The 13,473-nt window shown below is 36.9% G+C and overlaps 1 protein-coding gene across 1 annotated transcript; it reads left to right on the top strand.

Moving 5' to 3' along the window:
- Window positions 1-2,240: 2,240 nt before the first annotated feature.
- MGAT4C (MGAT4 family member C) lies at window positions 2,241-13,116 on the top strand. Its single transcript, XM_053978003.1, has 4 exons — window positions 2,241-2,267; window positions 5,060-5,213; window positions 9,397-9,544; window positions 11,348-13,116. The coding sequence occupies exons 2-4, from the start codon at window positions 5,073-5,075 to the stop codon at window positions 12,502-12,504; spliced, it is 1,446 nt and encodes a 481-aa protein (XP_053833978.1). The 5' UTR covers window positions 2,241-2,267; window positions 5,060-5,072; the 3' UTR covers window positions 12,505-13,116.
- Window positions 13,117-13,473: the final 357 nt, after the last annotated feature.

Here is a 13,473-nt window from a genome sequence, read left to right as displayed (position 1 = left end):
CAGATGATGTAATAATTTTTAAACCATTTATTTATGCATGTGTAGCCACATAATCTGCTTATGGCTAGTTTAAAACCTGAGCTCCTCTGGATTTGTTAGCTTCATTCTGAGTTAAACTTTCATTTCCTTCAAACTAGTTTTTATTCCCCTGCTGCCAGTGGCAGCGAACATCCTGCCTGTCAGCCTCAAACATTTTATGTGTACATTCAGGCTTTCAGTAAGGCAGTGAATCTGCCTGGGAGTCTACCTGAGCCCTCTGGAATAGCCTATTGATAACAATTCTCTAGTAGACTGCCCTCTGTAGCTCAATTCTACATTACAATTTAGGACTTGTTTTTGTTATTCTTGCATAAGAAAGTCATGGCACATGCAAAATGTAATAATAACCACGTAAAAAAAAATCTGGTTTGTTTTGGGGCTTTCTTTTTTTTTTTTTTTTTTTTTTTGTAACTGTTTCCTTTGTGACTTTATAAAGATAACTGAATGCAATTCTTGAGGTATTGTGTGCAGCCTTCTAAAAAGAAAAAAATGAAAAACACATTGGATAAGCATTAAGAACTGCAAGTAAAGCAGTTCAGTAAGTGGTAGAATGGTATATCACTGAGGAAAAAACTGAGGAATATAAAAGTGAGGAATGAAATGCCTGCTTCTGAGTGTCTCTGTCAAATCAGGGATTGCAATAAAGTTCACAAGGGTTTTAATAATCCAATCATGTTATTTTTGTGTTATCTCATATAATAAATGTGGCAGTGGATCAGTTCCACCTCCTGGAATATGGACTCTACAGTGACAGGTAAATATACATGCCTCATTTGAAAATATTGAAATAATTCAGTTGCCATTTCTCACAGCCATCAATGCCTCTCTAAATAAGCAACTTTTTTTGAGATGCTGGGGCACAGCACTCAAGCAGACCAGAATATAATATGAAGATGACCTTGTTGCTCCACCCCTGTACAGCTGTAGATACAAGCACATTAAATGTACTGGTTTGGTAAGGCAAAATCCTTAACTTGTGCAGGCATCCTTAAGGGTAAAGTAACACCACAGGGCCTTTTTATGTATCTGTTTATGGAGCAAATATGTAAAGAAAGTAAGTGATGATCTCTAAAAGCAGGACAAAGCACAAATCTCTAGTATTATCAGAAAGTGATGAAGAATTAGAATGGATCAAATATGACATGGTTTACCACAGTGAGTGTACATGAATGTGGCCTAGAGAAATTATTTTTTGGATGGCAAAAAAAAAAAGTATTTTCCTCTGAAAAAAGGAAAATAAGGAAAAAAATCTTTCTTTATGTATTTTTTTTCCTTTTGGCAATCACCATATTGAAATCCAAATTGAAATTTGTTTTAAAATTTTAATAAATTTAAATATTTTCATTTCAATTTTTGGTTTCAAGGACTTGACTTAACAGTCTCTTTCTGGGTGTTCATTTGGGATTTACTTTTTTAAAAAAGAAATTTAAAATTTTTCTGAGTGTTGCAAATTCTGCAAGAGAAAACCTCCCAATATCGTGTGAAAATCAATTCTTGACCTTTAACACAGATTTCACACCTTTGTAGATCCTATAAAGAACAGAATCTACCCACTGTAAAGGTATGTCATTGTATTTTTTGGCTCACCACCTCTTCACTGTGAATTGTTTTAAAAAGTCAAAGGAATTATAATTTCATATTACCATGTAAAACTGCACATGTATGTCTGATAGCAGCACATACATGTACATAGAGATCTATGGCCTTACAAGTTTGCTCTCTAGAGACTGAGGAAAGCAACATATCTCATCTAGAAAGGAAAATATTTATAATTTATGCATGTTTATTAATTATTTTGTTTAACTGCTTAATGCCAGCTTTATGAAACAAATTGCATTTATACCATTCTGATAGCTACTTAATTGTGCATGAATAATGAAGGCATAAAATCTTCAAGCAAAGCTGTGCCTTCAGAATTATGAATTGAAGCCATTTTTTCAATATCAAAGATTTTAGTAAGGGCAAATATTCTGCACAGATGGTCTTAAAGAAAGTCAGAGGTGTCACTGCAGGAAATTCTAAGACTATTTTTGAAAAGATGAATGACATTACCAGAAAAAAAAAAAAAAAAAAAAAAAAAAAAAAAAAAAAAAAAGTAAGATAAGATATACCTTTTTTTTTTTTTTTTTTTTTTTTTTTTTTCTGTGCAAATTTCACTGGTGCAGTCTTCCACAATGCAATCCACAGACTGGATACAGAGATGCAAGAGGAAGCAGCTCTAGGAAGATGTAAGGAATCCTGCATGTACATATGTATGATCCTGGGCTCGTTCTTAGCCAAAGGCTTACGGAGTGAGGATGTCAGGCAGCACCTCCAGCCAAGCTCTGGCTGGGGACAGCGGCGAGCAGCAGGCTGGGGCTGGCGCGGCCGAGTCTGCGCCGCCACCTGGTGTCACCAGCGGTGTCACAGCCTCCTCCGCCACGACATCGACCGGGACGTGCCCTCCCTGGGGCGTTCTTCCCTTCCCTGCCTTTAACTGGTATGGACCTACCAAGAGATCGGATGAACAAGCAGCCCCCGCTGGCACGATGCTGTGCTTCCGGATGTTCCCATGTGCAAAACAGCGATGTAATGGCTTCGTGGGCAACCAGCACTAGCAATGAGAGTGTTCTCTGAGTGGTGACTGTACTGTGCCCTCCTCCCTCTGTACAGCAGTTTTAGTCATGACAGTTCCTCTAGCCTCACCTATGTAATTCCCTCTATATTTATTCCTAACCCAACATAGGAAGGATCTAATACCGTATGACCAGGAAACACAGTTCTAAGCCCCTTCCTCACCCTTGGGGACTTCAGACAGGTGGCTCAGGGCAAAGATAGGGGCCCTGTGTAACACCACAGTCCAGCCAGCAAATATGTCATATGCATTTATCCTGTGACCAAAAAAAAATCCCACTTTTATTTCTTTATTTCCAAGTTTTGTTTTGTGCTTTTTTGTTTGTTTGTCTGTTTGTTTATTTTTTAAACCCAAGGGAAATGTGATATGCTGACAGTGACTGCAAGCACTCTAACCCAGACTAACTGCATTTTCAATAGTCGGGATAGTTAATGCCACTAATATGAGAAGTGTCAGTATTTAAACCATCCAGTGATCCTCTGATTGGTTTTTAAAAGAGTGTAGTGATTTGAAAATCAGTAATTGTACTGTGAGAAGAAGAAGGGAGGGGGCAGGGGAGAAGGAGACAAAAAAAGAGAATGATATAAAAATTAAATCCAAATAGTATGTGTAACACAGTCTTTTCTTAAACAGGGGCAATCTTTCATTTTCACAACAGCCTGCTGGAATCCACAGACAACTAGCAACCACTGTGCTGTCACAGTGAGTCGCAGGGGTACAGGAAGACTTAGTGTTTAGAGGTTCATGTCCCTAGCACCTCCTTCCTGAGGTTTATTTCCAATGTCCTTAGATATTAAGAAAAAGGAAATCTTTGACGTAACTTAAAAAAATATCTACACTGGAGTTTTTAGCTTCAGAATAATCAGGTTTTTGTAATTCAGCCCACTCTAAATAAAGACAGACAAAAATGTATATTGTTACTGATTCCTTTTTTTTCTTAATGCAACCTGTAAATTGGTTTTATTCTCAACATAGTGAATATAAAAACATTGTGTGCACAATCAGCCTCCATTTACTGCAGTTCATTTCAAATCTATAGATTCCTTGCAATTACTAATTGCATTACAAATATTTGATGTATTTACCTCCTGGTTCTCTAGAGTCTAATGGATTCATATTTTATATTGTTAAATGTGTTTATTCAGTTTGGCAAAACAAATATACATTGGATTTTGTGCTTGGTAGGTGTTTTGTTATTAGGACAGAAAATTTTGTATGTGACATGACAAATCATTTATGGAACTCCTAATACGTCCTATTTTGTATCAGTGTAGATTTTCAACACTTTCAAAAATGAAGGCATTTAAGTGCAGGGTTTAACTATTGTATGTGTAGTGTTTTTTACTGCTTCACACAGGCTAGCTTTAAATTCTTCATTTGTATTCAACTTCTATACATTAAATTCAATTGAAAAATCATGAATTGCTGTGGAAAATAATCAAAATATGAGTAAGACCATAATACATAAATAATAAGTTCACAGTCTGCTGTTTTGCTAATAATCCCTCAGAGTTTGGGCAGTGAGAGCTTTAATTTAGGGCCAAATCTTTTTCAAACACATGCAGTCCTACACAGGTTAGTGCTTACGATTTGGTGGACAAGAACAGTGTTCATCTTGTTTTCCAGAGTAAAATGACTAAAATGAATATGCAACATTATGATATGACTAGACAGTCCTCTTTCTTGATCTTGACCAGAAATACTGAGGGGCTTCATGATGTCTGTGTCACCCTTATTTGATTTATCTAATTGGGTTGGTAAGGATTTCCCAATGCTCTGCTTAGATGTGTCTGGTCTAGGGTAGACGCCCACCTTTCTTCTGAAGACTGAAATAATACTTCCACTTAGCCTTGGGCCTCTGCACTAGGATGGAAAACCTCTAAGGGGTGTTATACAGTGCTAGTGCTTTTTCACTTCAGAGAAGGTACCTGGAAGTTCTGGTGGACAGAATTCTTCTATTGGTAACAACGCTGAGTAACACAATAATTTCCTCCTTGCCTGTTGACCTGGCCTGTCATTGAGAGGAGACACAGATATGTGGGGGAGCAATGCAGAGCATCATCTCTAGCCACCAAGTTGGGATCTGACAGTTAAGCATAACAAATTAAACTGTTGATGCACTCCTGCCACAGTGACATCCATCACAAGCCCACTTTAAAATGGGTATGACAGTGGCTATGTGTTTTTTCTTTACTGACACCAAAAAAAAAAAAAGAAAAGGAAGCTTAGTTTATAGTTAAAATTGTATATTAAACCTGAAGATGACAATGATTAAGTAAAATTAATTCTGCCTGAAAGTGCAGTCTATGTATGCTTGAAGGGATTTGCTAACATCTGAAGGTAAGTTTAGTTGTTGTCATGCTTATCAGGTGGAGCATTCTTGTAATACTGTGGTTTTATTCATAGGTGACACTACCGTATGCAGTTCTTCACGAGACACAACTTGAAATATTTTGATAAAATGAGATGCTTGCGGAAACGATCAGCAGTGTCGTTCTTAGGAATCCTTGTTGTTTGCTTGCTGTTCATGAACTTGTACATTGAGGATAGTTATGTTTTGGTAAGTGGCGAAGAAGTCATCCTGGAACAACAAAACACTAAAATATCCCTAGTAAAATGGTAAATTGTTGAGGATAAATAACATCTGAACTATTTGGGTGAGCTGGGACCTTGTTTTTCAGTATACACTGCAAATCTCACCTCTGAATAGCATGCATTAAATGCTATTATAGAAATTAAATTATAAAAGAAAATTTGCACCCATTCTATCTACTTTAAGCTCCTTGCATAAATAATTTCATTTTAGTGAGTTTATTTTATGCTTTTCCTACTTTTTGTAACTCAGATTTTATTCTGATGGGTTCAGTGCTACAGCATTAAAATTAGACAAATTAAACCTAATGTAAGTTTATGATTTTGAAAAAAATTGTGGAAATATTTCTGTTAGGAATTTCAACAAATAAGCTTCTGACAGCATAGCATTACTCTACAGTTTATGTGTAACCTAGAGGTGTTTCAGTGCTGAATGCCAAGTGAGCCCTGGAGACTCGATTAATGGATTGAATTTCCAGTTCTTAGGAGATTGGACTGGGCCCAGTAAAAATCCATAGTGGTTGAAAACTGAATCTTTCAAATAGTGAAATGACTAAACAGAATTTGTTATATTGTGATATGACTAGATAGTGCTGTCTTGATCTTGAATTGAACGGGGATAGTGTGGATATTCCAATATTTTGAATGGTGAATTCTGATCTCATTTGCATCTGAAAAGAAACATAATAGTATGTCAAAAAATGTAATACACAAATAGTAAAATCCTTACATTATTTATCAGAACCATATATACAGTTATAATTATTTTAATTTAAAATATTATAATTATAAAATTATTGATAACAGTACTGTAAATATTTACAATATTAATACTATGCTAGTACCTTTTTAAGCCATTGAAATGATAGCTCATTCTTGTAGCATGTTACTCCATTACAGACATATTTCTTTGTCTAACACAAAGGTTTTTCACTTTTTTATTTATTTAACATTTCTTGGTTATGATTAAATTTGACCTGGCTTATCACTTTTTTTTCCTAGTGGCATTTTCCGTAATGTTTCTTCTCTGTTCACTAATTGCTTCAAAGTCCCCCAGATGTTTCTCAAAGTGGTTTTATTATCACTGTTAATGGTGTTCCTCTTGGCTTGTTTTTGAAATCTTTCCCTGTCCTATTTTCCAGCTCCCCAGATGGCTCCATGTCTTATTCTTAATTTCTCTTTCCCCACCCAACCCCCCCCCCCCCTCGCCCCCTTTAATAAATTCACACTCTTTCACTGCTTCTCTCATCACAGTTCTGGCATGTTTGCATTCATGCAGCTCTCAGCCAAGTCTCTTGCCAAGTCTCCTGAGAGTTCTTCCAGGTCTCTTGATACCTTTATGGTCCATCAAGTGTTTTTCAAGTGTGTTAGGATGTTGACTTCTCAGCTTATTTATTTAGTTTTATTCTCAAACTTCCTAACCCTGTCTGACACCTCCAAACACACCATGTCTGGTGTGTTTTCTCTGCTGAGGTAAAAGATGAGCAATTTCACTGTTTGTGGTGAAGAGAAATATACTTGGGAAAAGCTTTTGAGCACAGCAGGCTAACCAGTTTCCCTCAGGGAATGAAAATCTGAAAGTCCTCAGAGCCCCAAAAGCTCTCTGAATTGCAACCAATCTCCTGCTGGACTAAGGTAGAGGAAAGACAACTGACCTGGAGTTCCTGTGTGGTGCTGATGTCTCTGGCACCAGATGTAACACAAGTGGTCTTTTTCGAAAAATTAAAGTATTAAAATGACATACATTTTGGTAAACCTTTAGAAGGGAGAAAAGAAACTTTCTGGTTTTGCTCAAAGGGTCTCACATATTCAGAGAATCCCTTCACTGTTTTCTACAGGGTATTTGCTGCAGAAATGGAAAGTAAGGGCCCACGTGGCAACATAACTAAAGTATATTGGGTGGAGGATATGCAGTTATGCAGTGCTGATACATGTGTATTAGAAAAGTAGTTTAAGGTACTTCATCTGCAATGTATGAACTGCATTTGATCAAGCATTTTGAAGACATACTAAGCTAAAATATACCAGATATCACAATATACACAAGGGGGTCTTTTACCTATTCAGAGTTGTAAGTGGATTGTAAGTGAAGCATGTGTTCTGCACTCTCCTATGTATACTAATCACTATTTTGGGCACTATGCAAAGAATTACACTATTGTAGTTGACACAGCATCCTTAGCAGAGCAAGGTATCTTCATGAAGGGTGGCACTTCATCCTGTGGCACCCACATGAAACACCCAGCAAACACTGGAATGCAAGTTAGAGGTCAATTAACAGATGAAAGCCAAAACCATTCTAGAAAAAACTAGAGAAGAAAACCAAGGAGAGTTAATCAAGCTCCTCAACTTCACTGACCTCTACATAGTCAGAGATAGAAGAAACAGATTTTAATATTTTGAAAAAATCCAGATTTCAGTTTTGCCCATCATTCAACAAAAGAATGAAAGAGCAGCTATTAAAAAGAAATGTTAGCCACAAAAGGCATTTATTAAAGAGGGAGGGGAAAAAGGAAATTTTTTGTGGTCAGTTTAGATATTTTGCTTGTTAAAATCAAAACATTTTCTTCTGACATTGTCTACTTTAAATATTTTATGTAGCAAAACCTCAGCAGAATAAGTTTCCATTCCAAGACCTTATGAAACAAGGAATTTTGGTGCTCCATTCTGGAACCCATGACACAATGTTTTGTTTGCTTCTTGGATATTAAAGAAAGGCTTTTGAAAAAAGAAAGTTTTTGGACCAGCCTTTTTTCTTTTCCGCCTGATATTTTTTTCATGGAAAATCTCCTGAAGTTTTGGTGTGTTTTCTTTCTAGATCATTAAGTTACATTTTAATCCTGAACCTGATCGTCAAACTTCCTCTCGTAATTTATGAGCAAATGCAAAGTGGCACATAAGCACTTGAGAGGAATTACTCAAGAGACACTGAAGATCAAGAGAGCATAACAGTGCAGGTAGATGCCCCTGGATGTCTGCCAAATATCTTTACTAAACCCAGAAGTGGATTATTTACTACTTCTATGCAAGAAAAACAATGAACTATAAATGAATGTAAGATCAGTTTACAGAAAGATTTATTTGTGCTATAAAATACAGCTTTGACACATTTTTTAATATTTATGCCATTAAATATGAGCACTGTTTACTGTTTCTGTGGTTGTTTCTGTTAGCAGCAGTACTGTTACCGCACAATGCTCCCATTTAATGACGGATCCTGAAGTTTTAGTGCATAACATATTGCATACATCAGAAGAAACAAACTCATTCATACATGTGCCTGTCATCAGACAAAAATCAAACCAGATAAATTAAATAAGCATTCCCACTTTTAAATTCAGTCTTCATGACCTGTTAGATATTTTCCCTTTTCCTAAGGACTGAAGAAGAGATTTTCCCTGAGGCCCAAGTGACCTTATGGGTAGGGCAATACTGATGAAGCCACTCTTTCCCTTCTGTGCCTTTACTATGACTAGGGAAGCCTCTTGGAAGAAAAGGGCTGAAGAAGGAGGAAGGAAGAGGAGGTGTGGTGATAAATGTGCCTTTTGACTATGCCATCAAAAAGTGTTCTCCAAATTCAGAGAAACTTTTGCTGTCTGCGTGATCACATCCATTTCTTCTTAACGCAAACCTGAGTCAAAGCTTCTCAGAAAAATGTCAAAATGAGCCAGGTTCCAGGATCTAGATTTGTCTTTCCTTTGCAGCAATTTTGGTAGATTTTTTAACCACTAGAAACGTTTTGTTTTTTTTTTTTAATCTTCTGTGTTTCTACATCTATGAAAATTATCTGTTGCTGAGTGATGTTTTCTTATCCCTTTTTTGAATACCACAGCATTTGGCCAATAATTTAATTTTTGCTACCTTTCCAGAATTTTATGCAAAGTATTTTTTTTTCCTTTTACTGTAATCTGAAGGCTTATGGTAGATTTTCTGTAGCCAAAATGTATGATATTCAGTAATGCTTGTTGGTTTGGGGGGTTTTTGTTTGTTTTTGTTTTAAATGAGGTGACATCTACATGCTTTCATGAAAGCTGAAACTGAAAAATGTTATTCTTGGAAACCTGCCTGTCCATGCTTCCTTTCTAACTGGCATTCACAAATGTGTTTCTCTCTCTCTCCCTTTTTTGTTATTTTTGTTTTCCCACTAATAGGAAGGGGACAAGCAATTAATCAGAGAAACAGCCACGCACCAGCTCAACTCAGAGCGTTATGTTCACAGTTTTAAAGATTTGTCTAATTTCTCAGGATCTATAAACATTTCCTATCGCTACCTAGCTGGCACACCTTTGCCAAGGAAAAGTAAGTAACTGCAATTTGAATATTGCAAAATGAAGTAATTTAAAACGACGTGAAATCCATATAGTCCCTGTGGTATTTCTATGCAAGAGGGGCTGAGTAAAGCAGTGATAGTCTCAAGAGTTAGTGGCCATTCTTGAGTGGCCTCTAGTCCAGACCTAGCAGTAGTTGCCCCACAGCCTGATTACCTTCTGATCAACTGCCTAACTTGTAGATGTCCTGCAGGCAGCCCCTGAATGGTCTGTGGGAGCATAATTCCATGGATCTCCTCCCAGGCAAAGGGAAGATGATTTAGAAAGCAGAAGCAAGGCACATGCTGGTGGTGTTCTGCAACCACCCTCTGAGACCATACTGTCAATCTCTGTATAAGGGGTAAATCCAATCTTAAGTTTGCTTGGCATCACATGGATGCACACATCAGGTCCACTATTCTGCCAGCCCAGCAGCTGCAAATGGACCTCCTTACTCCTTTAGATGAGCTAAAAAGGGAGCTGAATTGTGCTATTATTAGGAGAGTAAAGGAGGATTCTTCTCCCAGCCATCTGCAGATGGTCTACTTAGTTATTCTTACTTCATACATGGTTCAAGACTTTCCTCTAAAAGTGAAATATGGTCATACCTAGGCTTTAGGCAGGTGTCCTTTGGGTTCCAAATCAACCATTTCACATACATAAACAAGGCTCTGAAGTCCAAGCACAGAATGGAAAATAAAATAATATGTGAATTGTAGAAACCTATAAAGTCTGTTCAAATTAGATTTGAAAAATTTGGGGCTCTGTATGCAGTGTAAATGACTTCTGGGGGTTGTACTTCACTGTACCACTTCATTTTGAGCAGACTTAAGCCTCAGGGGGAAACCCTGAATCACTATCAGAGCAGACTTTAACAAATGACTATATTTTAAGAAAGTTGGGGTAGGTTCAACTTAAGTACACCCTGTCAATTACAAAGTCTTACCATTTTTTACATCAGTAGTTAGAAAAATAGAGCTATATTAGCAAATATCTGAAAAAAAATCCTGTTTTGGAATGCTGGTAAAAATGCAATGGCAGTGTATATAAAAGAGCAGAAATTAAATTTCTTGTTTTATAAGATATATCTCTGTCTAGAAAGACTGTAACAGCATTAAAATTATTTGTACAAGAAAGGAGAGAAGTTGTCTTCTACTTTAAAATAATGTCTAAATTGTAGGGTGTTCCCTGTAAAATGTTCCCTGTAAGTGTTCCCTCATCAGGATTTGATGAGTTCTGAAAAGGGGTTAGAAGAAAAACTACTAGCAAGGAAAAACTAGACAAATTCACCTAAAAATGAACACACTAGAAATGATTACCCTGCAAAATTCATAAAACTGTAAAGTTATGCATAGATGTAACTAGACTTTTAGAGGTCTTAAAATGATAGAAGTGCTGCATTTGGTAGTTCCTTGCTTTCAAAATATGGTGTGAATAATCCCCTCATAATCCCCTTTCTTTTGGCAGATTTACAGCCTTATCATTGTATATGTGGTTTTGTCTACACGGCATAAATGTACAGACTGCTTTGGCATTTGTCCCCATGCACTACTCCTGGCAGTAAACAAGTGAATGTTTAACACAATAGTCTCCATATGTCTATTTGCTTGCAATATCATACCTCGTAATGAAAAGGCAATAAAGGTCCTTTGTTGCATGCAGCTTCACATACCAAATTTCTCAGTCTTCACCATTCACAAGATTTATTTTATATAAACACAGCTCTGGATAATATCTTTGTGATAAAATTGCTTCCAATATCACTCAGCTTTTGTTTGAATTGTCTTTTGTACAGGGTATCTTACGATTGGACTATCCTCTGTAAAACGAAAAAAGGGAAACTACTTGCTTGAGACCATCAAGTCTATATTTGAACAGTCAAGCTATGAGGAACTCAAAGAAATTGCAGTGGTAGTACAACTGGCAGATTTTGACTCAGCCTGGTGTGAAGGGATGGTCCAGGATATTTCACAGAAATTTGCACATCATATAATTGCGGGCAGATTAATAGTTATTCACGTCCCTGAGGATTACTATCCTGTACTGGATGGCCTTAAGAGAAATTACAATGACCCTGAGGACCGTGTGAAGTTTCGATCAAAACAAAATGTAGATTATGCTTTCCTTCTAAACTTTTGTGCTAATCTTTCTGACTATTATGTGATGCTGGAAGATGATGTTCGCTGCTCAAAGAATTTTTTGACTGCTGTTAAGAAAGTAATTACCTCACGAGAAGGATCCTACTGGGTGACGTTGGAATTCTCCAAGCTGGGGTACATTGGAAAGCTTTACCATTCCCATGACCTACCACGCCTGGCCCATTTTCTACTGATGTTTTACCAAGAAATGCCTTGCGATTGGTTGCTCATCCACTTTCGTGGGCTGTTAGCTCAAAAGGAAGTAATACGTTTTAAGCCATCTCTCTTCCAGCACATGGGATACTACTCGTCTTACAAAGGAGCTGAAAATAAGTTAAAGGATGATGATTTCGAAGAGGAATCCTTTGATATCCCTGACAACCCACCTGCAAACTTGCACACCAATATGAATGTATTTGAAAACTATGAGGCAAGCAAGGCTTACAGCAGCATTGATGAGTACTTCTGGGGCAAAGCCCCCTCTACTGGAGACTTCTATGGGATTGTATTTGAAAAGCCCATTAAAATCAGTAAAATTAAAGTTGTCACTGGAACTGAAGATCGGCAAAATGACATTTTGCATCATGGGGCCCTAGAAGTAGGTGAAAAGATTGTAGGTAGTAAAAAAGGAAGACAATGTACTACTTACTTGAGACTAGGGGAGTTCAAAAATGGGAATTTTGAAATAACAGATGTAGAGCACAAAGTTCTGTTTGATATTAACTGCATGAGAATACTTGTTACTAAAAGTCAAAAAGAATGGCTGATCATTAAGAGCATTAGCGTCTGGACTTCTCAAACACCAAATCTATAAAGCAAGGCCACCTGAGAAGGTACAGAGTACATACAATCAACTGGGTCACAACTGGTGCCACTCCCCAGAAAAACAGACACTTCAGCTCTTCACTAGAGACACAGAATATCTGGGGAAATCGCAAAACAAGTAAAGCAATTTATTTTTTACCAGTTTGGTCAGGCAATATACAAACATTTATTTGTTGAAAATTTTGAATTTTATAGAAAACAAAAGGTTCTCAAACCTCTCTTGAGATCTGTAAACCCTTTTTTTATTATTATTTCTCTGTAAGAGAGATCATGTGGACTATACAGAACAACAAAAAAATCCATCTTATAACTGCCAAAAGGTTTAAATCTATGACCATTATGTTGTGAAAAGAAATTGGATGGCACCTTATGCACATAAAAATTTAAAATCTTATGGTAGTATGCGTTTGTACTGCAATTGGTAATGTGTTTCTTTTCCAGGCAGTTGTGACAAGGAGATCTGTCCTGAAACTGGCAGTTTACTTCTGAGCACTGTAAGAAAATAATGTGGCTAGTCATTGCAACTTCTTGTCAAAAGGGAATGTATAATGTTATAAATCTGACATGACAATTATGTAAAAAATAGATAATTGCATCTGGTTTTCTGTCTCAACAAATATCCTTTATTCTTTTTCCTGGCTCCTTTCACTGAAATGAGCACTATTTGGATTCTATATTACCTAAGGGACCAATTTATTCTCCTTACTTGTTCAAATTGCCTCACACCAAGCAAGCCTTCTACTTGAGCACCAACCTCAGTATCAAACCCAGGTACCTCAAGAGTAGCACTGCTCTCTTAGAGAGGCATCTTAACAGATCTCAGCTTCAACATTTTTTGTTTCTTCATGATATGGAGAACTCCCCCTGAGAAATTTGCAGATAGCTGAATACTACAGCATGGTTTCCAAGGATGGTCATACCTTCCGTATCTACCTGTCCAATTCATGCATGATACAAA

This window comes from Vidua macroura, chromosome 5, assembly GCF_024509145.1.
Source record: "Vidua macroura isolate BioBank_ID:100142 chromosome 5, ASM2450914v1, whole genome shotgun sequence".
Taxonomy (NCBI): domain Eukaryota; kingdom Metazoa; phylum Chordata; class Aves; order Passeriformes; family Viduidae; genus Vidua; species Vidua macroura.
Note: the sequence above shows the minus strand (reverse complement) of the source record. Positions and strands in the feature narration are given on the sequence as shown.